This window comes from Gopherus evgoodei, chromosome 7 (assembly GCF_007399415.2).
Source record: "Gopherus evgoodei ecotype Sinaloan lineage chromosome 7, rGopEvg1_v1.p, whole genome shotgun sequence".
Lineage (NCBI taxonomy): Eukaryota > Metazoa > Chordata > Testudines > Testudinidae > Gopherus > Gopherus evgoodei.
The window spans coordinates 49,870,476-49,896,626 of NC_044328.1; the positions used below are offsets into that span (position 1 = coordinate 49,870,476).

The 26,151-nt window shown below is 45.7% G+C and overlaps 1 protein-coding gene across 1 annotated transcript in view; it reads left to right on the forward strand.

Annotated features, from left to right (window-relative positions):
- Positions 1 to 1,330: 1,330 nt before the first annotated feature.
- Positions 1,331 to 26,151, forward strand: part of TMEM26 (transmembrane protein 26) — a 33,516-nt gene continuing 8,695 nt past the window's right edge. Inside the window, exons 1-2 of the mRNA XM_030570397.1 lie at positions 1,331 to 1,521; positions 18,376 to 18,454. Of these exons, the coding sequence (XP_030426257.1) occupies positions 1,331 to 1,521; positions 18,376 to 18,454 (270 nt within the window). The remainder of the gene's footprint in view (positions 1,522 to 18,375; positions 18,455 to 26,151) is intronic.

Sequence of the window (26,151 nt, forward strand, 5' to 3'; positions counted from 1 at the left end):
AACCAAATTGCATTCTGCCTCTCAAAACCAGATCATCTGGAGAGTCCATAAAAGACTTTTTTTTCTGCCACAGTAAAATCTAAGAGAAAATGTATCCTTCAGAGCTACAAATTCCAGGGTCCTTATTTGTTGTCTCCTTGTGATTCATATGGAAAAGATGTGTTTTGGTTGGGGTTTTTTTTTGGGGGGGGGAGGGGTGTATCAGTGCATGCTCTGATTTCTTACACTGAAAGAATCCAGTGCTCTGAATTAAACACACATTCACCCATCACTGCTCTGGTAAGAGTCACAAACCATTGCAAAAATGTTTGCTTATGTCTAGAGGAACACAGGATATGTAAAATCATTAGATAAGCTAAAGAGTCAGACCATTAGGGAGTCAAAACGAACCACAATAGACCTGAGTCTCTGCTTTGATGCTGCAGTTTTATGCCCATGTGTCTTTGTTGAAAGCATTGGTGCCACATGGGTGTAAAACTGGAATACCACAATGTTTCAGTCTAATGTTTAGCTTTCATTTAGGAAATTTTTTCTTGCGTTATGCAGTGTAAATAAAATTATTCTCTATAACTGAGAAATTTTACTGTGTACATTAAAGCCACTTCACTTTACATACTGTTTCCATGGAAGTTCAAGGAACATGCAAAAGCAAGGAAATTCAGAGTTAACTGGCACAACATTCAGACTTTTGTGTATTTTTCTATTTCTCCCTAATGGCATGAGGTAAGGCTAGAAAGTCAGCCCAGATTTTCGCTTGAGTTCTGTATATTCTTCCTTTTGCTGCTTTGTCAGACTGAGTGCTGAAATTATTTTGCTAAAGCAATGTTTATCAGGAAAGGGGGGCTGTACAACTCCAACTACAGAAGCTGATTCCACTGGTAACTTTTCTAACATCTTTTGCCCTTTGATATAAATGAAACAGCAGCAAATGGAGAAAAGGGATGAAAACAACTCATCAGACACAAATCTCCAACTTTTCTAATCACTGACTGGAGGATTGAGGCGGGGGGGTGGGATGGGGGGAGAAGGAATCCTTTATGTGCCTGTGACTCAATGAGATCAGTCAGTGCTGTGCGGAGTCATGCATTGGACACCACTATAGTTTAAAAGCCTGGTTTTCATTTTTTTAAAGAGTTTTCAGGAAGTCTGGAGGAGGGGCAATGCAGTTTTTTTGTTAAACTGGGCCCCTTTGTTGAGATGGAACAAGAGGAAAGGTCTATCTGCTTGTGGTGCATACATACATCAATTATTCCCAAGGAAACTTCCCATCGCCTATAAAAGGCACTGGGCCACCGCAGTACTGGGAGAGGAGGTGGGGGGCCAGCTGAGAATGGAGCTGCTAGTGCTGCTCAATGCCCTGGTTACACGGCTGCTCTTTGTTCTACACTCTCTGATCGGGGTTTGGCGAGTGACTGAAGTGAAGAAGGAACCCAGGTACTGGCTGCTGGCATTGCTCAACCTCCTTCTGTGCCTGGAAACTGGGCTCACCCTCAAGTTTAAGCAAGGCAAAGGCTACAAATGGTGAGCATATCCCCTTGACTCCTTCAGGGTGTCTTTTGGCTCTTTGCATGTACACTTATTGCAGATCTGAGGCTCATGCTAGCTGGATTGCTATTTTATTTCAGAGCTGAGACTCACTTTAGCTCTGCTACACAAGCTGCTCTTGCTTTGTCTTTGTCGAGATTTCAGGAATTTTTGCATCCACTGCTACAATAGGTTTGCAGATGGGATTTGGGGGGGGGCAGTAGAGTTCTGGACAAGCCACTGCAAAATCCAAAAGAACTTTTTAAAAGCGTAGTTTTGCATCAGGCTCTTTGGAAATCAAACTTTTGTCAGAGAAAGCATTGGAAACTGTGAGAGTTTCATGCAAGGCATTTTTGTTCTAGTGCTGCTGATCTAGAGTGCTGAAATAGCTAGGAAGAAAAACTACATAACTCCTTTTTGCCTTTGCTACAATCTGCACAGACAGAAAATCTGGGCTCATTTTGAGCAACAGCTTGTCAGGTAGCAACTGTGCAAGGGCAAAAATCCTAGAGAAAGCAGGCTGCTCCATGCCATAATTGCAGCAACCTCCTCCTTCTGCTAGTCTCACTGATATCCACAGTTTTCCTGGAATATTATTCCTCATCAGTGCTGGCTGCAACAATGATTACCCTGAACTGACAATCAACAAATAAAGATGTGTAAAAGCCATTTGGCATGGTATGATGTAGATTCTGCTCGGTATTTCAGTTTCTAATCGGCCTGAAGTTAAATATGGGAGCTACTAAATTGAAAATGTTTCAGTATAAAGGAATGTGGGTGAGAGACAAAGATTCCTTAAAAACATACCACAGTTTTCCCTAGCACAAGAGTTTTACATGTCTAGAAAGTGTTCATACAAACAGATGACTTTGCTTCTGTCCACATCCCATGTGATTCATTACTCTAAGAGTGAGCCAAACCAACAGCTCTGTGTAAGCAGAGGTAAATGTTTGCGTCTGCTAGTATTATTATGGATCTTCCATTTGTAGAAACTCAAGCCACATGTCCCTGAAAGTAAATAAACAAACAGATTAAAAAAAGAAAGATAGTTTTATGATAATAAATGCTGACACCGTTGTGTGAATGAAATACGTTATAAAAGTCCAAAGTATTATTGTGAAGCAAGTCACACACTTGTCACAGTCTAAACTCAAATACCCTCATAGCACTTTCATCAGTCTTCTACCTGAATCCATACCAGGGCTGTACTTTTTAAATAATGCAGTAACTGTTTAGTGATTATAGGGATCAAAATACATGTTTATTATATAGAAGCAGTGTAGGAACATCCCATTTTTGTCAACATCAGCAGTTATGCAAAGGAATATTTCACACACCTGTTTTCAGAAAATTCAAAGAATAGTATTAGCTGTGCAAATAAGTTTGCATTCAAACAGAAATCAGTGAAAAGTCTTGGGGCAAACAAATTGACTCAGGAGCTAGAGCAATCATGCAGAAATGTTTTAAAAAAACTGGACTCAATCCTGCACTCTGTGACTTCACTGGGAGTAAGATCAGGCCTGATAACAAGAAGGTGTCTAGACATTTGTGGATAATGGGTAAAATTTGTATGAGCACCTAAGTGAACTCAAGGCCTAAGCCCCACTGATGTTTTTCCCTGTAAGTTCAGTTCCCTTGTGACTTGCAAATGGCCTAAACTCCTATATCACTAAGGCACTTTTGAATTTTTTACCCAACATCTTAGTCTGAAGCATATTTACAGGGAGTTGAACTGCTACCTAAAATAGATTAATGATTCTGCAAGAAGTTTAAGGAGAAAGTTTTTTAAAAAGTTTAAAGTTTGCTATTGTTAAAATCATACATGACACAAACTCATACCTTCACTGGCATTTTCAACAGAGAAGGGATGGAATAGACCCAGAAACTGAACTACTCTCACCACTAGAAGGCATCCTTCCAGATGAAAGTCAAGGCATAATAGAGAGTATCCTGGAGGAAGCTTGCACTGCCACTAGTCATGCCCTACCTGGTCAGCGAATAAAAAAGGGGCGCTTGCCTCCAGTGCTGTCAATCTTTTAGACCTTTCCACAAGGCACTCAATTCAGCATACTTTTTTTTTTTTAAATCAACTACCATCGAATATTGGGAACAACCAGCCCACCATGTTTAATGGGTTTTTTCAAAGTATCTGCTCAGTCTTTTTTTAATTCCATATAAATTCCAATCTCCTCTGTCTTCTTGGTGGGGTTTCCTCTGGGATCCTCACAGGAAGTCTTTTCCAAGAAAGATACCCTTGGCAAAATGTTCATTTTGACTGTGGCTCTTTTTCCCAACAAAAAAATTGTATACTTCCCCCCACACTCCAGACCTCTTTATTTGCTCAAACAAAAAGAGATCTTCAAGATCTCTCTTGAAATTTGAATTCCCAGGTATCTTATAAAATGTTGCCCATTTGTACCCAAATGTTTTCTGGACGCATGACTTTTCAATCTGCAAATTTAAAGCAAGCATTTTTCTCAACTTTCTAGAAAAGCTGTTTAATATAGAATCGTAGAATATTAGGGTTGGAAGAGACCTCAGGAGGTCCTAGTCCAACCCCTGCTCAAAGCGGGACCAACGCCAACTAAATCATCCCAGCCAAGGCTTTGTCAAGCTGGACCTTAAAAACCTCTAAGGATGGAGATTCCACCACCTCCCTAAGTAACCTGTTCCTGTGCTTCACTACCCTCCTATTGAAATAGTGTTTCCTAATATCCAACCTAGACCTCCCCGACTGCAACTTGAGACAATTGCTTCTTGTTCTGTCGTCTGCCACCAGTGAGAACAGCCGAGCTCCATCTTCTATGGAACCCCCCTTCAGGTAGTTGTAGGCTGCTATCAAATCCCCCCTCACTCTTCTCTTCTGGAGATTAAATAACCCCAGTTCCCTCAGAATGCTCCACTAATAGAAGTGATGGTGGTCAATTAGGAAACTATATATAACATTTATATCAATTTTTGCAGACATCTTTCCTAACAAAAAGCTGGTTCATATAAGGCACGCTGTGAAAAGCACCTGGATAGACGAATGACCCCAGAGAAATGCAGTTTGATATGAAAATGAGGACCAGTAGCTTCAGTCTTTAAGATACTAGCTGAAATGGTCACACAAAAGGAGATGAACAATTAATCTCTCTCATCTGCTAGTAGTTGCTCACCTATTGATAGTGTCTCACTGGAAAAAATAAATATAGTCCAATCATAGAGGGATGGTTCAAAAAAAAATATGGGAGGTGATTGTTATTGAAAAAATTAACACACCAATTATATACCCAGCAAAATAGACAGAGGACAAACAGATATTTGGCTACCTTTTATTCAATAGTCAGACAAAGTACATTCATTTCCAAAAAAACCTAGCATTCCTGTCCAATAACATTTGATAGACATGCCATGTCTGTTAAATGTGTAGTCAGAGATTTCAGTCAATTAAATATAAGCATTAGAAATGACATGCCATGGGTATTAATGATCACTGTGTAATACTGTAACTCTTAAATAGAGAGATCTAGTGGCTATATTCCTCTATAATGTCTCTTTAAACAAAAGCTCAGAGTCGTAATGATTGTTTTGAAAAGGAGGCATTAATACTGCCTAAGTAAATAAATTCCACTACATTAGATATTTTCCTTCATAGTATTTCACACAAGCATAAAACTTAGATGAGGAAAAGAATATTTGCTTATTTATTTGGATTTTTAAGAATGTAAAGAAGGATCTATCCCAGCCTCTAGATACCCCCAACATTTCTTTAAAAATCAAAATAAAAAACAGCTGGTGCTATCTGTACCATAAACTAGCAATAACCAGCTAATATAGTCAAACCCCTGGACATTGTAGGATCATTTCCTAACTGGAATTCATGGAATTAGCTTTATTCTGAAAATGGTATAAGAAAAACCCTACTGATGCCTCTCTATTCATATTCTTTATAGATATTTCCATGTCAGCCAGCAGGCAGCTGCTAATCCCAATTGAAAAATGGAGCTGAGCAAACAGTTCATGCACAAGTTTAGGTGCTGATCCTACAATGTATTGCACATGGAAAGAACTCTGGGCCCACGGAGAGCCCCACTGAAATCAGTACAAATTGCAAAGCTTGGGTATGTAAAATCACCACAAACTGCTCCTGAGGTGGAAACCAGATACAAAGAATTTTGAGTTAGTTTAAACAATAAATACATTCAAGAATTTTGCTATCAAGAACATTTTGCAAATGGGAAAAGGGAAAATTTGATGAATTGGGGCCCAACTCTGCAATACACTGCACACAGGATAACCCCTATGCCTGCACAAAGCCCTAGTTGTACTGTGCTGAGCAGCAACATAAATGTCACAACATTGTCTGCTCTTGGACTGGATATTCCATCCCAAAAATGAGAGACCTGCTACATGACTTTACCCTTCTAGATTATACAACTCAATCAAACCTACCAAAATAGTCTAGAAAAACCAACGTTTGCCACCCATTATGCTATAGTTATTTCCTATAAGGTAAGGAAAATACCCAACATGTTCATATATCACCATGATTTAGCAGTTGGTAAACACTCCATTCTTACTGATGCTCACTGATTATTCTGTGTAAGGAGATCGTGAATACCTTGTGACCTTCTGGCAATGGGCTAGATTAGTGATCTTCCTGTAAATCTGGGGAAAATGTAAGAGGTATGGTACAATTCTTAATCATTGTTTAGGAGGAGTTCAAGGCTGACTGTTCATATATAGGTAAACTCCAGTTATTCAAGTAAGTCAGGGGACATCCAGAACCTCTTTGGATACTTAAGAGTTTTAGATAAATTATATTTGGATTTGAGGGATAGAAATGAATTTCAGATCAGATAACTGGGTATACCTGTAGTCAAAAGTAAACAAATAAGATCTAGATATCAGGATTTAAATTTACGTATATACATATATGATCACTGCACATTTGGGCAGAGGTTTGTGTGACTGAACAGTTTGCATCAGTGTTTAATTTGTAATGAAAGAGGTGCCAGGGCTCAAGCAATTTTTTTTTTTTACTTTCATAACTGACACAGCAAGCCCAGAGGTGCTGGGGCTATGAACTGCCAAGCTTAACATGCCTGGCAAGCCCTGGCACAAATTAAGCACTGGTTTGCATCATATCTGAGATTGTCTCTACAGAACAGCCATCAAATTTTGTCCACAAATTATGGTTAAACATAGTTGCTTGTTGCATTAGCACAGGCAATTTTAACAGCACACATGGAGATTAAATAATATGAAGGAGCTGGCCAAGGAACATTTCCTCTAGGTTGCTCCTTCTAAAAAGAAAGGCAAGGTTAAAATGAGCTCAGCTGGCTAGAGACAGCCTCATTAGATCAGCAGCATTAACCTGCCAACTAGAGGAAAATTTCCTGTGCTAAAATCCTACAGGAAAGATATGCAGTGTAGCAGTAGCCATGCTGGTCCGAGGATAGTAGAGAGATGAGGTGGGTGAGGTAACATCTTTTATTGAACCAACTTCTGTTGATGAGAAAGACAAGCTTTTGAGCCACATAGAGCTCTTCCTCAGGTCTGGGAAAGGTGCTCTGAGAGTCACAGCTAAATGCAAGGTGGAGCAGATTGTTTAGCATAAATCATTAGCACAAAGCAATCACTTTACGTCTGACCTATCAATACTCATCCTGAAAGGAAACCCGCAAAACAGCTTCAAAAGATGAGCCTGGGAGCTTAAAATTATGAATCTGCTCAACACTAAAAATCATGGATTAAACAAAGACACTGGATTTATGGATTACTACAACAATCTATAACCCACTAACCATAGACACCAACTTCCTTTCTACCAGGGAGGTGCTCGACTCCCCCCATCCTCCACCCCAGGCCTGCCCCACTCCACCCCTTCCTCCAAGCCCCTACCACCACCACCTCACCTCCTCCTACCCTGTCCCTGTCCCCATTCCACCCCTTCCCTCAAGGCCCCACCCCTGTCCCTTCCCACTCCCACCATGCCTCTTCTAACCCCCTCCCATGAGCGCGCCCTTTCTCCGCCCCCTCCCAGTGTCTTCTGCACACTGCAAAACAACTGATTGTGGTAGGCAGGAGGCACTGAGAGGGATGGGGAAGAGTTGGTCAGCAGGGCCACCAGCAGGCACTGCAGGAGAGGGGATGCTTGGCTGCTGATAGGTGCTAAGCACCCACTAATTTTTTTCCATGGGTGCCTATGCCACAATCACTCTCTTTTTGTCCTATGACTGCACAGGTGTTAATGGACCACTCTACCTTGAATGGCCCCTTAGAATATCTGCTAACTGCCTATGCTAAACACTCTGCTCCACCTCTGTCACAGGGAGCACCTTTCCCAGATCTGAAGAAGAGCTCTATGTGGCATGAAAGCTTGTTTCTCCAATAAAAGATATCACCGCACCCACTTTGTCTTACAGGAAAGATAGGTAGCCATCATGTGTCTAGCTAAGATTGTCAAACATACTAGTTGTTTTCCATTTTAAACCTGCTTCATGTTTCTAGGGTGAAAATTAGAATTACTTCACACTCAGAATATGACTATACTTCCATCAGTCTTTTAGCTGCATCTATACCAGGGATTAGGTCAACCTAATAACAGTGCTTGGGGCACAAAATTTTTCACAGCCCTGAGGGACGTAGCTATGTTTATCTAATTTTTAATTGTAGACCAGGCCTTATGTTGTTCTTTTCTGAATTGATCTAACATTAAAACAAAAAAATGGAATCAATGACATCAGAGTGGATTTGATTTAAATGATGATTTAAATCACTAGTCAGGAAGACTCCATTTAATCATGGATTTCTACATAAAAGTGCTTTCTTGTTGGTTGTTATAACCTTAATACATATTCTTCACAACTCAGAGATAGATGTAGGTTTCATTTTTAGAAGGTACACACTACATTTTTAAGTGATTTATTTTGAAAACTTTTCAGATTAGTTTTACAGCTATATCAGAAAATGAATGATTGGTTATTTTATTTACCAAAGGTAACTGAGGCAGATATTTATGAAGTTATTGGGAGGTGAACTATCTCCAATTCAACAGGTTAATCATTAATATTTGAAGGATTTTCTTGGCAGACTGTATTAGGAGGAAAACTTCACCAGACAGACATTTAAAGGGTTTTATTTAACTAAAACAACAACATTATGTATTCCGGATTTTTTTTCTTCAACAGCAAACATAATATTTAAACAAAACATGCATATGAATGTTTTAATTTAGTTAAGCTTTCAAGTTTTTTAAAATCAGGTTTGTTTTTGTTAAAATTATTTTTAACTGAAATAGCTAAATGAATTTTTTTTAAACCAAAAATTAAATCTACTACGTCAGCCGGGTCAACATGAGAAACTTAAAATATTGGCTTCTGCAGCTTACTCAGTCATTTTCACCTTCATTTTCTGTTTGTACATAATCTGGAAAAGAAAAATAAGCTTTCCTGCTTTTTCAGGTCCCAAACGATTTCTCAATTTGGAATGAATTAGTCCAAAGGAAGAAAATATTCTTTCTACACTGGCAGAAGAAGCTACTGCTGTTAAAAGTGATAGTTTTCCCTTCTAGTGAGAGACTGGTATGGTAGATCTCAAATAAATGAAGGCTACACTCAGAAAGCCCTCAAGACTTCTGGAATATACTGCTCAAACAGTTTTACTTTTCTTTCTACTGCCTGTCCCTCCCTTCCCACATTTATCTCCAGACTTCTTGTCCAGATCTATTCCGCTCAGAACAATCTTCTATTCACTGAACTTTTTGAAACTTTTCACTTTTAGAGAGAGGTAAGAGATTGACTCTGTGTACACAAAAATAATAATAGGAGATATACCAATCTCCTAGAACAGGAAAGGACCTTGAAAGGTAATTGAGTCCAGCCCTCTGCCTTCACTAGCAGAACCTAGTACTGATTTTTGCCCCAGATCCCTAAGTGGTCCCCTCAAGGATTGAACTCACAACCCTAGGTTTAGAAGGCCAATGCACAAACCACTGAGCTATTGCTCTACCACTACACAAATTTGAAGAGGGACAGTAGGGTCAAGGATGGTTATTTCTCACCTCTCTCATATTTATTTTAAACCGTTCTTGCTGTTAAGAAGCATGTTATCTCTGGAGACACAAGTCCACAGTTTGAGAACCGCTAAACTAAGCATCTCTGATGGTATCTTCTAGACTGAGCACTGAGTCCCATTGGGTAAACAGAAAGATTAACCTAAATAAACTATACAGAAGCCCTTGGAACCCCATAAGATTGGGTCCCTAATCCATGAACTATTGGAACTCATTTACAAAACTTTTCTTAAACATTACATGACTATATTGTCTCATACTATAGAATCAGAATTTATAATCCCTATTGCATGATGAGATATCTTCGAGCTGTAATTTATCTTAATTAAAACAATCTTTAGATAAGCTTTTTGAGGGGAAAAACCTATCAAAAAATATCGATTTAAATAAAAAAAAATCTGATTTTTTTAATTTTTTTTTAAATCATTGATTTTTATCCACCCTGAATGACATTGAAATGAAGTAAAAAATTAAATTAAAAAAACCAAGGAGTAACTGGGTAGTTTTGAGGGCAGTAGCATCAGGAGTTTGACAGAGCCATTTTATGGCAGTTCAGCAAACTGGTACTTTTCTCTGGTAGCAATCATCTCTTGCTCCAGAAAATAAGCTTTAGTTTAGCACCTGCTCCAAAATCTTTAGCCTTTATAGCTGCAAAAATAACCCTTCTAACCTTCAAAATGTGAATAAAATGTAAATTAGTGGAGTGATGTCTGCAGAAATCCTGAAACAATAGCTCTGCTCGCCTCAGTCAGTGTTAACTATGAAATCTAACAATGATAATTTAAGTGTGAATGTTGTTAACTATTTCACTGCTGCCCAAAGCAGCAAAGAAAAAATGGAATTGGTCGTATTATGAAGATCTGCATAATCTCATTTTGAGACGAGGGTCACAAGAGGGTAGAGCTCAGACTGTGGGTGGAGCAGTTGAGCTCACTGCAAGCCAAAAACTGAGCAGCTGCAACAAGACCACCTAAATTGCAGAGCAACAGAAGGTCAGAGGCTGTCACCACAAGATCAATTTGAGTGAAAAAAGGCTGCTTTAGGGAAATAACTTAACAACAAAAGTATAGTAGAGGGGCTAATATTTCCTATTATACCTGTGAACATCTTTAATTTTGCTGTCACACCATCATGGTGAAAAGTTAGTTAAGGCTGTTTCAAGCAGTTTCATGTGATTTCAGGATTTAGTGATCAGGAGTAATGACAACCAAATAAGTTTCCTCAGGCTTGCTCCTGCACCTGTGAAGTCAAGGGGAGTTTTGTCATTGATTTTAATGGGAGTAGGATTAGATTCTTAGGGTTTGAATCAATGCCCACTGAAGTCAGTGAAAAGACTCCCATCACTTCAAGAGGCTCTGGATCAGGCTCATTCAAAACAAGATATTAGATGGTGTAAGCCGGTCGTGTCGGGGCTCGTCCCTCTCAGGCACGGCGGGGAGCCAGGGCGCCTCCTAGCACACTGCAGTCCGGGTAGGCTTAGCCCCTCCGCAGGTGTTGAGGGGGGGTACAGGGTCTGCAAACAAGGTAGAGCCCCGGCCCTCTAGCCAGGGTCGGGGCTCTCAAAGTAAATAAGCCCCAGCCCTTGGAGAGGGCGGGGCAGTAGCAGTTCAAGCTCAGGCCTCTAGCAGGGCTGAGCAAACACAGTATCAGCCCAGGCCCTTGGCAGGGCAGGGCACCAAACACAAGTCTAGTTAGCTCCGGCCCTCTGGATCAGGGCAGAGCAGTGGCAAAGTCAAAGGGGGCCCAGCCCTTGGTTCGGGCGGGGCACCAAACACAAGTCTAGTTAGCTCTGGCCCTCTGGATCAGGGCAGAGCAGTGGCAATAGGCGGGAAGAGGGGGAGTCTGCCACCCGGTTACGGGTGGCAGGGGGAACGCAGGCCCTCCCACTCCACTGCGTTCCAGCCCGGGGCCCTAGCAGCAGTCAAGACCCGCTGCGGTCAGTGGGGATCCTGGCCGCAACACACTGACATGGTTTCGGGCTCTTCAGGAGCCAAACCAGGGTTGGCTACTTCCGGGCCACTTCCAACCTCCCTCTCTATGGGTACCTGGTCCTTGCCAGCATCGTTTGGGGGGTCCCAGACCATGGGCTCCTCCGGGTACCAGTCGTGGGGAAGCTCAGGCCACTCCTCGGGGTATCGGGTACACGGCAGGTCAGGCCGACGTTCCTCCGGGTACCAGATCTGAGGCAGGTCCGGCCGGCGCTCCTCTGGGTAGTGGGCGGCTGGGCCCGGCAGGAGCCCAGGCACCAGCGTCTGTCCTCTTCGGCAGCCTGCGCCCAACTGAGCGCCGGGGCGGGGCTTTTATACTTCCTGTCCCCGCCCCTGGACTTCCAGGGGGCAGGGACAGGTAGTGCTGGCTCCGCCCACTGAGGCACCAGCTCTGGCTTGTCCCTCTCAGGCGCGGCGGGGAGCCAGGGCGCCTCCTTACACACACACACCCTCAAGGCTGGCTCCTGGGCAACAGGGCCAGGCTCGTCCATGCCCCCCAGGCAGGAAAGGAAGTCTGCGTTGGCATGGTCCTTCCCCGCCCTGTGGCGGACGGTGAAGGCGTAGGGCTGCATGGCTAAGTACCACCGTTGAAGCCGCATGTTGTGGTCTTTCATGCGGCATACCCATTGGAGGGCGGAGTGGTCACTGACCAAAGTGAACGGGGCCAAAGGAGGTAGTAACGCAGGGCATCGCAGGCCCACTTCACCGCAAGGGCCTCCTTTTTGACAACTGCGTAGTTTTGTTCTCTGGGGAACAGCTTCCGGCTGATGTAGAGAACCGGATGCTCCTCCCCATCCACCTCCTGTGAGAGGACAGCCCCGAGCCCGACGTCCGACGCATCTGTCTGTAGGACGAATGGTAGCTGGAAGTCCGGGCTAAATAAGACTGGCTTGCTGCAGAGGCTTGCCTTAAGTGACTGGAAAGCCTCGTCACACTCAGGGGTCCAGCGTATGTGTCGCGGGCTGTCTTTGGTGAGGAGCCCGGTCAAGGGAGCGGCCATCGCTGCAAACTGGGGAATGAACCGCCGATAATAACCCGCCAGCCCCAAGAACTGGCGGACGTGGCGCTTCGTGGTTGGCGGTGGACAGGCGGCAATAGCCTGAACCTTGTCCACAAGAGGTTTCATTTGTCCATTGCCAACGGTATACCCCAAGTAGGTGGTCTCACGCCAGCCGATGCGACACTTCTGAGGGTTGGCCGTTAACCCAGACTCCTGCAAGGACCTTAGGACGGCGGCGACCTTGTCCAGGTGGGTTTCCCACTGCCGACTGTAGATGACCACGTCATCTAGATAGGCTGCGGCGTAGTCGTGATGCGGTTGGAGGAGGCGGTCCATCAAGCGCTGGAACGTTGTGGGTGCCCCATGAAGGCCGAAGGGCATCCGCGTGAAGTGGTACAGGCCGGTCGGAGTGGCGAACACGGTTTTCTCCCAGGAGGCCGGATCCAGGGGAATCTGCCAATACCCCTTGCTTAAGTCCAGAGTCGTGATATAGCAGGCCTCTCCCAACCGGGCCAGCAGCTCGTCTATTCGGGGAATGGGGTAGGCGTCAAATTTGGAGATGGAGTTAACGTGCCTAAAGTCGATACAAAAGCGCTGGGAGCCATCGGGTTTAGGCACCAGGACGATGGGACTACGCCACTCACTTTGTGACGGCTCAATTACTCATAGGTCTAGCATCACCCGTACCTCGTCTTCAACGATTCGCCTTCGGTGATACGGCAGGGGTCTGGCCGTGGCCCGGATCACCACCCCCGGCTCCGTCTGAATCTGATGATAGGCCATGGAGGTGTACCCCGGCTGAGCCGTAAAAGTACGAGGGAATGCTTGAAGGAGGCAGCGGGTTTGCTCAAGCTGCTCTTCTGTCAGCGTTTCCCCAAGCTGGGGTCCCTCGGGGTCTTCCTTAGTGTGTACCTGGGGCCCTAGTTCAGGTTCTGGTGGACAGGGATTGATTAGCAACCCTTCTCGTTCCCGCCAGGGCTTAAGGAGGTTAACGTGATACCATTGGAGCTCTTTCTGTCGGTCGGGCTGACGAATTTCATAGGTGACGGGGCCCACCTTTCGCACCACCTCATACGGGCCCTGCCATCGAGCCAGGATCTTGGACTCGCTGGAGGGGAGGAGGAATAAGACCCGGTCTCCAGGTTGGAAGTCCCAGGTGCGCGCATCCCGGTTGTACGTCTGGGCCTGCATCTCTTGGGCGGCTTTTAAGTTTGCTTGTGCCAGGGTCCCAGCCTGTTTGAGACACTCCTGGAGCTGGATCACATATTGCGGGAGACCCTGGGTGGGTGAGGAGGTTTGCTCCCAGGTCTCCCTCATCAGGTCCAACAGGCCCCGCGGTTGGCGGCCATACAATAGTTCGAACGGCGAGAACTTGGTTGAGGCCTGGGGGACATCTCGCACCGCCAAGAGCAAGGGCGGGAGTAGCTGGTCCCACCGGCGGAGGTCTTCTGGGGGGAATTTCCGCAACATATCCTTGAGGGTCCGATTAAACCTCTCTACCAAGCCGTTGGTTTGGGGATGATACACCGAGGTTCGCAGTTGCTTGATCCCCAGGAGCCTGCACACCTGCTCCAACAGCCGCAGAGTGAAGTTGGTCTCCTGATCCGTGAGGATCTCCCGGGGCAAGCCGACGCGGGCGAAGACCTTAACCAGTTCGCCTGCGATGGTGTGGGCGGTGATGTTACGGAGTGGGATCGCCTCGGGGAACCGGGTGGCGTAGTCCAGCATCACGAGTATGTACTGGAACCCCGCAACACTCATAGGGAGGGGTCCCACCAGGTCCATGGCCACCCGCTCGAAAGGGGTCTCGATTAACGGCATCGGGACCAGTGGTGCCTTGGGCGTCCTCACCGGCGCGGTCAACTGGCAATCCGGGCACAAGGTACAATAGTCCTTCACCTCGCGGTATATCCCCGGCCAATAGAAGCGTCCCAATATTCGGGCTAGAGTCTTTTCAGTGCCCAGATGTCTGGCAGCCGAGATGTCATGGGCCAGTTTCATGACCACCCACTGATGACAGCGGGGTACGAGGAGTTGTGATTGGGGCTCCCTGGTGTGTGGGTCCCTCTCGACCGGATACAAGCGGTTCTGTCGCAACTCGAAGTGTGGCCACCGGGCAGCTCGCTCGGGATCGAGGATAGTCCCATCCACGGCGGCGAGCTGTTCATATGCCTCGCTGAGGGTGGGGTCAGCTCTTTGGTCCCGGCAGAAGTCCGTGGGGGCCGAGGGATCCCTGGCCTCGCCCGGGGAAGCATCGTCCCCATCCTCGGCGGCGGGGTACCCCGGGGGGTCCAGCTCATCCTCTTCCATTTCTGGTGGCCCCCGCTCATCGTCCTTCCCTTCTGGGGCCTCTCCTTCTAAGGCTGGTACGGGACCCAGGCCGCCTCCGGCATGTCGGCGTAGGACGGCTGGAAACCCGGGCCAGTCCCGGCCCAGGATCACTGGATACGCCAGACTCGATGCGAGACCTACCACCATCCGTCAGGTCTCCCTGTCGATTGTCAGTTGGGCCTAGGCGCTGGGGTACGGCCGTACGTCGCTGTGGATACATTGTAAGCGAATTTCCCCCAGGCGTACATCTGCCGGGGGACCTAAGTGGTTGCGGATTAATGTCTGTCCGCAGACAGAGTCGAGGAGGGCCATGGTCGGGTACCCCTCAACCACCACAGGCGCCGTAATCTTGGCGGGCTGTCGGCGCCGGGCCCGAGCCTCCCCAGAGCAGACTTGGCCAAAGGTACACTCCATTTGGGGGCAGTCCCTCTGGAGATGTCCCGACTTGCCGCAGGAGAAACACGGCCCTAGGTTGGGTCGTCCGACTCGGGGCCGGGTCCTGGGGGAGTCCCTTGCGGGGTTCCAGGGCACCTTCCGGGGAGCGGAAGTTGGGGCTTGGGCCAGCTGTGCTGGTGGGGCTGCAGCCCGGGGGGGTGTCGCCTTCTTCTCGGGGTTGGGGCGTTCTGGCCCCGGTGGGGTTGGTCGGCCTGTCGGGCCCACCGGGGCTTCTGCCGCCAGGAAGTCCTCCATCAGGGTGACAGCGGCGGCCAGTGTTGCCGGTCGATGACGGAGGACCCAGGCTCTTCCTCGCGATGGAAGGATGTGGGTGAACTGTTCGAGGATCACCTGCTCTGCTACCTCTTCCGACGTTCGACGGTTGGGCTGCAACCACCGCCGGCAGGTCTCCCGCAATTCCTGGGCCACCATATGAGGCTGGGCCCCCGTGGGGTACGTCAGGCCCCTGAACCGCTGTCGAAACGTCTCCGGGCTCACATCGAGGGCACCCAGGATGGCGGATTTCACTTGCCTATAGTCCTGGGCGGCCTCGGCAGACAGGCCTCGATAGATGGCCTGAGCCACTCCTGTCAGGTACGGGGCCAGGATGGAGGCTCACTGGTCAGGATTCCACCCCGCGACGGTGGCCACCCGCTCAAAAGTGACCAGGAAGGCCTCAGGGTCATCACCATGGCCCATCTTGGTCAGTCGGATCGGTGGGCGGGGCCCCGGGCCGCCATCGGTGCCCCCCAACTGGACCCCCTCTCGGGGCCCCCGCTCCGCTGCAAGGTGCTGGAGGCATTTCAGCTGGAACTCCTGCTGCTGCTGAACCAGGTCCTGGATCAGCTGGCGCTGTTGAGTCCCCAGCTGCTCGATGAGCTGCTGCTGCTGCTGGAGCTGGGCGGCCTGCTGCTCCTCTTGCCGTCGTGACTGCGCCGCCTGCTGCCGATCCTGGTTCTCGGTCAGAAGGGGGGCGAGGTGGGACAGGTCCATCTCGGGGGAGGGGGCTCCCTCTCCCGCAGCCCCCCGTTCACCGGCATTAAGGGTCCACGCCCACATCCTGGGCGAAAGTCCCTGGTCAGGTACCATGTGTAAGCCGGTCGTGTCAGGGCTTGTCCCTCTCAGGCGCGGCGGGGAGCCAGGGCGCCTCCTAGCACGCTGCAGTCCGGGTAGGCTTAGCCCCTCCGCAGCTGTTGAGGGGGCGTACAGGGTCTGCAAACAAGGTAGAGCCCCGGCCCTCTAGCCGGGGTCGGGGCTCTCAAAGTAAATAAGCCCCAGCCCTTGGACAGGGTGGGGCAGTAGCAGTTCAAGCTCAGGCCTCTAGCGGGGCTGAGAAAACACAGTATCAGCCCAGGCCCTTGGCAGGGCGGGGCACCAAACACAAGTCTAGTTAGCTCTGGCCCTCTGGATCAGGGCAGAGCAGTGGCAATAGACGGGAAGAGGGGGAGTCTGCCACCCGGTTACGGGTGGCAGGGGGAACGCAGGCCCTCCCACTCCACTGCGTTCCAGCCCGGGGCCCTAGCAGCGGTCAAGACCCGCTGCGGTCAGTGGAGATCCTGGCCGCAACACACTGACATGGGTTCGGGCTCTTCAGGAGCCAAACCAGGGTCGGCTACCCCCGGGCCACTTCCAACCTCCCCCTCTCTGGGTACCTGGTCCTTGCCAGCGTCGTCTGGGGGGTCCCAGACCATAGACTCCTCCGGGTACCGGTCGTGGGGAAGCTCAGGCCACTCCTCGGGGTATCAGGTACACGGCAGGTCAGGCCGATGTTCCTCCGGGTACCGGATCTGAGGCAAGTCCAGCCAGCGTTCCTCTGGGTAGTGGGCGCAGGGCAGGTCCAGCCAGCGTTCCTCTGGGTAGTGGGCGCGGGGCAGGTCCGGCCGGCACTCCTCTGGGTAATGGGCGCGGGGCAGGTCAGGCCAATGCTCCTCTGGGTAATGGGCATGGGGCAGGCTGGGCCCGGCGGGAGCCCGGGCACCAGCACCTGTCCTCTCCGGCAGCCTGCGCCCAACTGAGCACTGGGGCCGGGCTTTTATACTTCCTGTCCCGCCCCTTGACTTCCAGGGGGCGGGAACAGGCAGTGCTGGCTCCGCCCACTGAAGCAGCTGCTCTGGCTCGTCCCTCTCAGGCGCGGCGGGGAGCCAGGGCGCCTCCTTACAGATGGAATACTAACAACATTGGACCTAACTCCTGGTCCAAAAAATGAAGATGAAGAAAGTGTTGACTTGTATTTTATTGGGAAACCTGAGCAACAAACACAAGAACCAAAAAAGGGGGAAATGTGCATAGACGGTATGATAAAATTCCTCAGCATCCTTGGAAAACATGGCCAGCTCAAGAAGCTGAATGCCACAGGTGTCAGAAAGTGACACTATGAAAATCATCAAAGCAAGCAAACGTGACACAAAGTGAAAGGGAAAGCAGAGAGATCCACAACAAACAAGGTTACAGAATTTCCAGTGTAAGCGACATGCATATCTGGCCAGTATCTAGTTTTAGTCCATGTTGAAGGATTCTTTGGGGAGGAAACATTTGTTTTGGTTCAGGATATTTCTACCCTTGTACTTACACATGGACTCTGATCTCAAACTCCTTTTACACCTGTGTAACTCAGTGGAATGACTCCTGAGTTACACCAATGTGAGATCAGAAAGAGAGCCTTCAGCAAGAGATTTTTATTTACCCACTTCCACACAGAATTGAGTGAGCAAAATACATGAATTCAAAGAAAAACCTTCACTTTGTTTTTGAAAAAGGCTTTTAAACAAACCTAATCTTTGAGAAGTTGACTAGTAAACTCGTGTTAAGACATACATGTATTGATTGTATTAGGAATTCAGTGAGAATGGCAGCTGTTAAAGTGTTAGTTGCCGTTACCCCTCTGCCTTATATTCCATATGGCAGAACTCACAAAACACTTATTAAATACAGTTCACACTGAAAAGTAACATTCTGAATATTCCACTCAGAAAATGGTAGGATATATGTGGTGCTCATACAGTGTTGTAAACTAAGCCATTGTTTCTTTTTCTTCACAGGTTTTCTCCAGCAATATTTATATATCTGATTAGCACAGTACCATCATTATGGCTACTAGAAACTCATCGTGAAACTCAGGTATTTCTTATGGTATTCAAATGAAATATATGGAAACTGATTCCATTATTCATAGTCTGTCAGGTCTTATTTTTATTCTTCATTCCATTCTCTGGTGACACTCAGGGCCCCAGGCAGCAGCAAAGAAAGCAGGTGCTTGGGGCAACCAATGGAAAGGGGTGGCACATCCAGCTCTTCGGCAGCAGTTCGGTGGCGGGTCCCTCAGTCCCTCTCTTCCTCTTTGAGCTGCCACCGAAGTGCCACCAAAGAGGAGGAGAGGGAGCGGAGGACCCGCCATCGAATAGCCACCAAAGAATGAAGCGGCACGACTGAGCTGCCGCCGAAGTGCCGCCGATTGGCTTTATCTTTTTTTTTTTTCTGCTTCACTGCTTGGGGCGGCAAAAAAGCTGGAGCCAGCCCTGATGACACTACCACTACAGCTCCAATAGTAACATCTTTTGATAATGTTGGATTGGCAGCACTTCGTTAAATTTGAGACCAAACTCTTTGGTATTCTGCTGATATGGGCGGAACTGGAAGTCTTAAGATAAATGATATTCAGCCTTGCACTTCTAGGTTACTGGTCTGAACCCAGCTTAGGCTGGCAATGGCATTACCATCAGAGAGCTGCTTAGTGGCTTAGGTAAAATACAATACTGGTTCCAGGCCAGTTCTCAGCAGACAGGTACCATGGTCAAGGTCGAGGCATATTTGCCCACTATTGTTAGGAAGATGACACAGACACAATCACTGCCAACCCTGTACTCCTGATGGATGAAATTCACCCCCTGTCCCACTTTATCCCTATTTTGAGGGTTTAAGTAGAGTTAAGTGATGCACAGGCCTCCTGCTGGCCCTCTGACCAGAGATGAACTGACTTCTATGCTCTCTTATTAAATAATAGAGCCAGTCTCCAGAGCTACTACACGTGCGATGAAGCAGACAGGGACAGGGCCTGCCTGCAGGAAAGCTGGATTCTAGTCCTAGCTCTGCTGCTGATTCCCTCTGTGACTTTTGGAAAGCCACTTTTATCTATGCCTTATTTTCTCTTTTTAAAAAAGTATACTTATACTTACTCCTTTTTGGGAAACATTTTGAAATCCCTGGATTAAAGGTGTTCTGTTAAACCTAAATCCTCTTGAGGATTATGACAACTTTACATTTCAAGAGTGGAATCCTCAGCTGCACCAAGGAAAAGCTTGGAGTATTTATGAGTGGGTATGGGAAGCTGCAAATGAGTCAGCTGCAGCTTTCCAATCACTAAGCTAATTCTGTGCCAGTTCCAGCCGTAGTCCATATAGTTCAGAGAAGCATTAAGGTTCCTTCCTATCCTTAATGCACCCCATATGCCGGGTGGTGGGGGACCAATAGAGCATAGAACAAGGCTAAATATGCTAGCTCTTAATCAGCTAATGATTCCTCAGTGTTGGATGATTGTCATCTCCCCAATTAGGACATCTTTAAATCCCCTTAGCACTGCCAGAGTGGCACAAAGATGTTTAGCCTGGATCAGGATTTAGCCCCAAGAGTTGCATTAGAACTTCCTCAGAAGAGCCTGAGAGGATCATTAACAGAAAGCAATAGAAAGAAAATGCATAAGTTTGATTAATCAAACACAGAGCCTCATTTTCTTCTTTGAAACATTGTTAGATCACAGAGAAGCGTTATCAAATATTCAAAATTGCATTTGCACTGAGATTGCCTGAGGCTCTTTCTAAACATAGGAGTCTTCATGTTTGGCACATCTTCCTAAACATTTGTGAACAGGTAAAGTGGATATTGAGAACATTTGTAATGATTAACTCTGGGCTAAGAAACAGGCTAATTTTATAGTCAAAGACAGTAGATTATTTCCCAGAATGATGTTACAACATGGCATACTTTGTATTTTATTGATATACTGCTCCTCTGAATTAAAGTGGTACTATATCAAGTAGATAGTTTAGCTTATTCCTGGAGAGGGATAGAGGATTCTGAAAGTACATATAACCTAATGGATTCGAACCAAGGCCTCAGGGAAGGCCATCAGTCCTGTTAATAATTAGGCCGAAATGTAGCACCAGTCACAAGTGCTACTCTTTATAATAAAATATCTTGTGTCTTTTCTAAATAACAGGATCAAGACCAGGCAATTGTGCAACAAATGCAGAACATTTATTGAAAACACAATAAAAAGATTTTGTGGTAACTGAGGCAATAAATACTATTAAAGATTTTACTCTCAGATTGAATCCCTAAAAGTAAACATTAGCCCTCCCCCCCACATAGTAATTATTTAGGTCATAATTTAATATGTACTCCCCTACCACTGAAGAGCATGCAAGTTTTGCTTCCATAAATATCACAGGAATAGGCACACGTAATAACATACATACAATAAAATACAAGGCATTGTCAATATTTCACTTCTGATATATAGAGAGTGCCTTGTATTATTTAAAGCAGTGATTCTCAAACACATTTTTTCACAGACCACTTGAAAATTGCTGATGATCTTGGAAGACCACTTAATGATCTTTCCAAATGTTGTATGTACTGTTAGCTAACTATTGTAAAGCGCTTTGGATAAAAGTGCTAGATAAAAAAACCCTTAATAATAATTAACTTTTTTTGTTCTATAAAGAAAAGCCCACAACTCATATTTTTAATATCAGTAGTCCTACCTTTCTAATGTGATAGAGTGCCCTCTCTCCCCCACTGTGGCAGCCACAGAGCTGGGGCTGGGAAGGAGGGGGAGTCTGTCACCAGCAGCCACAGCCCTGGAGCTGGGGAAAGTTTACTCTTTCTCTGGCCACCGCAGCCCTCAACATCTCAAATTCCCCCCACCCCCTCTTCTCACCCCACTACCCCCTCCCACCTACCCTCTAGTCCTCCCAAGGCCACCACGTCACCGCACATGTGCGTCTTCCCCAGGGTCCAACATCTAATTAGTGGAGCCACACCTGCGACTCCACTAATTAGGTGGATGGCCCTTCATTCTCTTGTGTGCAGCTGCCCAGGCGCACACCTTAGAGGGAACTACCCGCGGACCACCTGAATGGAGCTCTCGGACCACAGTTGGGATGCACTTTTTTAACAGAGGGTTATGGTATAAAGTCAGATTGAACTGTGTTGAGTAAAAAAAATTACTGTCAGTAAAATCAGTGAATTAAATAGCAAGGTAGAAAAATGACAAATATTATAATCTGTAAAAACACAGATTTGAGACATTCCTGTTTTCTTCCTAAAGCTTAAGGATCCAATTGAGCAAGTCACATTAGAATGTGTGTAAGTGTGGTGCTGAATAGGGAATGACTTAAGTATATGCTTAACTTTATGTGCATGCTTAAATGCTTTGAACCAGGCTCACAGAGAGCTCACATGTACTCGAGCAACAGCCCAGTTAAAGATAAATTTCCATTCAGTACAAAAGAAATCACAGGTTGTGCCAACCAAATATTTATTTTAAACAACCCTAAACCGTTTAAGAAGAAACCAAAATCTATCCCATAGACAGAACTGGTGCTTTGTACTACATCTGGCAAAGTTTTGTGGATGAATAGTTTGTTTATTGCAAAACACTGCTTTGGGTTGACAAACTATTTGCAAATTTGGGTAGAATATGGAAAATAGTTTCAGCTGAAAAAAATGAAGACAGTGTCAAAACATTTTGTTTTAGCCTGTTTGATATGAAACATTTTCACTTTTCATTTTGAAGTGATATTTCAGTAGAAGTTTAGCTAGATTTATCTTTAAGAAGGGGAAAAAACATCCAAAATCTAAACAAAAGAAAAAAGTAATTCAGGGTTTTTGGCAAGAAAAAAAAATTAAAAGTTCCATTTTGAATTAACCTGAAAAGAATTTTTTATTTTGGATTTTTCAGTTTGGCCACCAAACTAAGAAAACCATTGTTTGCTCAGCTTTGCTCTGTCCGTTTTAAGTACGATTTTCATGCTAGAGCCAACTTAATATATCATCCTACTAATAAATTAATGTTTGTTTTTCGTCACTTGCCCTGACTTTTTTGCTAGAGACAAAAGACTATATTTAAACAGGTGTCCTCTCCTTATGTCATGGGTAGGGCCCTATCAAATTTACGGCCATGAAAAATGCATCATGGACCATGAAATCTGGTCTTTTGTGTACTTTTACTCTGTACTATACGATTTCACAGGGGCAGGGGAGACCAGCATTTCTCAAATTGAGGTCCTGACCCAAAAGGGTCTGCAGGGCGGGAGGAGAGGGGGAGTTGCATGATTATTGTAGGGCGGTCATGGTATTGCCATCCTTACTAGCGCACTGCCTTCACCGCTGGGCAGCTGGAGAGTGGCGGCTGCTGGCCAGGCACCCAGCTCTGAAGGCAGCATAACATGCATTTCCATAGCAGCAGACTATGAAGGTCTCCAGCATCAACATCATTCTTTGCAGTACAGCACCCTAGGTGCGTCCGTTGCTTCAGAGGGCACAATACTGTGAGGTACTGAGCACTTCCATGGAGTTTTCAAAACTCTCAACTCCCACAGAAGTCAATGGCAATTGAGGGTGCTTTGCCCCCTGTAGCAGTGGGTCCAGAATAGAGTTGGTCACTCTTTGTGAAAAGTTTATTAATTGGTCTTTAAATTCCATTTGCAAACTGTTCGCAATCCCAAATGGAATTTTTTGAATTAGTCTATAGGGTTGTCACAAGCTGTAGCAATTGCTCTTTGCAGTATCAGATTTGGCCTGTAACTGATCATGATATGGTTTCTGTTCCTTGATTGGATCACTTAATGTTTATAAATACAGTAGAACCTCAGAGTTACGAACACGAGAGTTATGAACTGACCAGTCAACCACAGACCTCATTTGGAAGTGGAGAGACCAAAAAAAGAAGCAGCAGCAAATATAGTACACTACTGTGTTAAATGTAAACTACTAAAATAATAAAGAGAAAGCAGCATTTTTCTTCTGCATAGTAAAGTTTCAAAGCTGTATTAATTCAATGTTCACTTGTAAACTTTTGAAAGAACTACCATAATGTTTTGTTCAGAGTTACGAACAACCTCTTTTCCCGAGGTGTTCGTAACTCTGAGGTTCGACTGAAGGAACAACATGTGAAGAAATCATAGGGATGTTGATTCTCATTTTAGGGAAAAAAAGTAGAAAATAAGGTTGCCCAGGAAGTTTGAGGATTTTTAAAATGTCTTCCTATCTTTTTTTGCATAATAAAGAGAATTACATGTAGCTACATATATAGACCCAATATTTAAAAATAATTGAGTTCCTTCCTGACAGAGAAAGAAAGATGTAAGCTAGATTTATTCATTGCCTGCCAGGCTTTACATTCAATTTTCTCTTGTCATATTCCCACTAAATAACTGCATGTATATAGTGGATAGACGGGCTGGGCGAATAGCTCTGGCGCCAATGCTCCCATTTCCGCTCGTAGGTACTTCCCCAAACTTCCATGTGAACAAACACCAGTTTCATAAGTATTCACAGAGAACTGAACCAGAACAAGATATGAATGTAGTTGGATCAAATCAGGACTCAGACTAAATGAACACGTCAACAAATATAGTTGTCCACTATTTGCTCGCATCTAGCCCAGAATAAGATATAGTCCCCACCCTAAGGAGCACAAGTCAGGGCAGAATTCTTCAGAAGGAGAAGCCTAGCACTGAGGAAGAAAAGCTCACATTAAAACACAAATAGCTTTAGAAACAGAAAGAGGAACTCAGACAGATACTGACAGAGTAAGTTGCTTTTGTATGTATGTTCTCTGTTTCCTCACCCCTACCCCAATATGACAGTCCTCACCTTGCTCACCAGGCTGCAGCTTTGATGGTGCTAGGAGCAGCTGAGATACTTTCTCGGGTGGGGGGAGGGGGAGGAGCTCTCTCAAGTGGGAACAGCTGAGGCTGTGTTCCACATGTTCCCTCTCCTTTTCCTACCCACTTTCCTTCACTGTGTTGGGGCTGCTGCTGCTTCTTATCCTCCTGTCACTTCCTTACTCCTGCGTCTGAGCCTGAATTCTGGGTCTGTCCCACCTACTGTACTGTGTGTCATGTACATAGCGCAGCCAGGCTCCTGTACCAGATATGGACTGAGCTTCCTTCTCAGAGCTACACACCAGATGCGTTCAGTATAAAAGCAAGCTATTCTGCTGGGTAGGAAAGATAGAAAATGTGGCAAAAGACCAGCTTGGCTAAACCATGAGATCTTGCATGATCTAAGAAATAAAAAGGAGTCATATAAAAAATGGAAACTAGGTCAGATTACAAAGGATGAATATAGAGAAACAACACAGGAATGCAGGGGCAAGATTAGAAAGGCAAAGGCACAAAATGAGCTCAAACTAGCTACGGGAATAAAGAGAAACAAGAAGACTCTTTATCAATACATTAGAAGCAAGAGGAAGACCAAGGACAGGGTAGGCCCACTGCTCAGTGAGAAGGGAGAAACTGTAACAGAAAACTTGGAAATGGCAGAGATGCTTAATGACTTTGTTTCGGTCTTCACCGAGAAGTCTGAAGGAATGCCTAACATAGTGAATGCTAATGGGAAGGGGGTAGGTTTAGAAGAGAAAATAAAAAAAGAACAAGTTAAAAATCACTTAGAAAAGTTAGATGCCTGCAAGTCACCAGGGCCTGATGAAATGCATCCTAGAATACTCAAGGAGCTAATAGAGGAGGTATATGAGCCTCTAGCTATTATCTTTGGAAAATCATGGGAGACGGGAGAGATTCCAGAAGACTGGAAAAGGGCAAATATAGTGCCCATCTACAAAAAAGGAAATAAAAACAACCCAGGAAACTACAGACCAGTTAGTTTAACTTCTGTGCCAGGGAAGATAATGGAGCAAGTAATTAAGGAAATCTCTGCAAACACTTGGAAGGTGGTAAGGTGATAGGGAATAGCCAGCATGGATTTGTAAAGAACAAATCATGTCAAACCAATCTGATAGCTTTCTTTGATAGGATAACGAGTCTTGTGGATAAGGGAGAAGAAGTGGATGTGGTATACCTAGACTTTAGTAAGGCATTTGATATGGTCTCACATGACATTCTTATCGATAAACTAGGCAAATACAATTTAGATGGGGCTACTATAAGGTAGTATAGTAAGGTATACTATATGGTATAAGGTGAATAACTGGTTGGATGACTGTACTCAGAGAGTAGTTATTAATGGTTCCCAATCCTGCTGGACAGGTATAACAAATGGGTTTCTTCAGGGGTCTGTTTTGGGACCGGCTCTGTTCAATATCTTCATCAACAACTTAGATATTTGCATAGAAAGTACACTTATTAAGTTTGCAGATGATACCAAACTGGGAGGGATTGCAACTGCTTTGGAGGACAGGATCATAATTCAAAATGATCTGGACAAATTGGAGAAATGGTCTGAGGTTAAACAGGATGAAGTTTAACAAAGACAAATGCAAAGTGCTCCACTTAGGAAGGAAAAATCAGTTTCACACATACAGAATGGGAAGAGACTATCTAGGAAGGAGTACAGCAGAAAGGGATCTAGGGGTTATAGTGGACCACAAGCTAAATATGAGTCAACAGTGTGATGCTGTTGCAGAAAAAGCAAACGTGATTCTGGGATGCATTAACAGGTGTGTTGTGAGGAAGACATGAGAAGTCATTCTTCCGCTCTATTCTGCGCTGGTTAGGCCTCAGCTGGAGTATTGTGTCCAGTTCTGGGCACCGCACTTCAAGAAAGATGTGGAGAAATTGGAGAGGGTCCAGAGA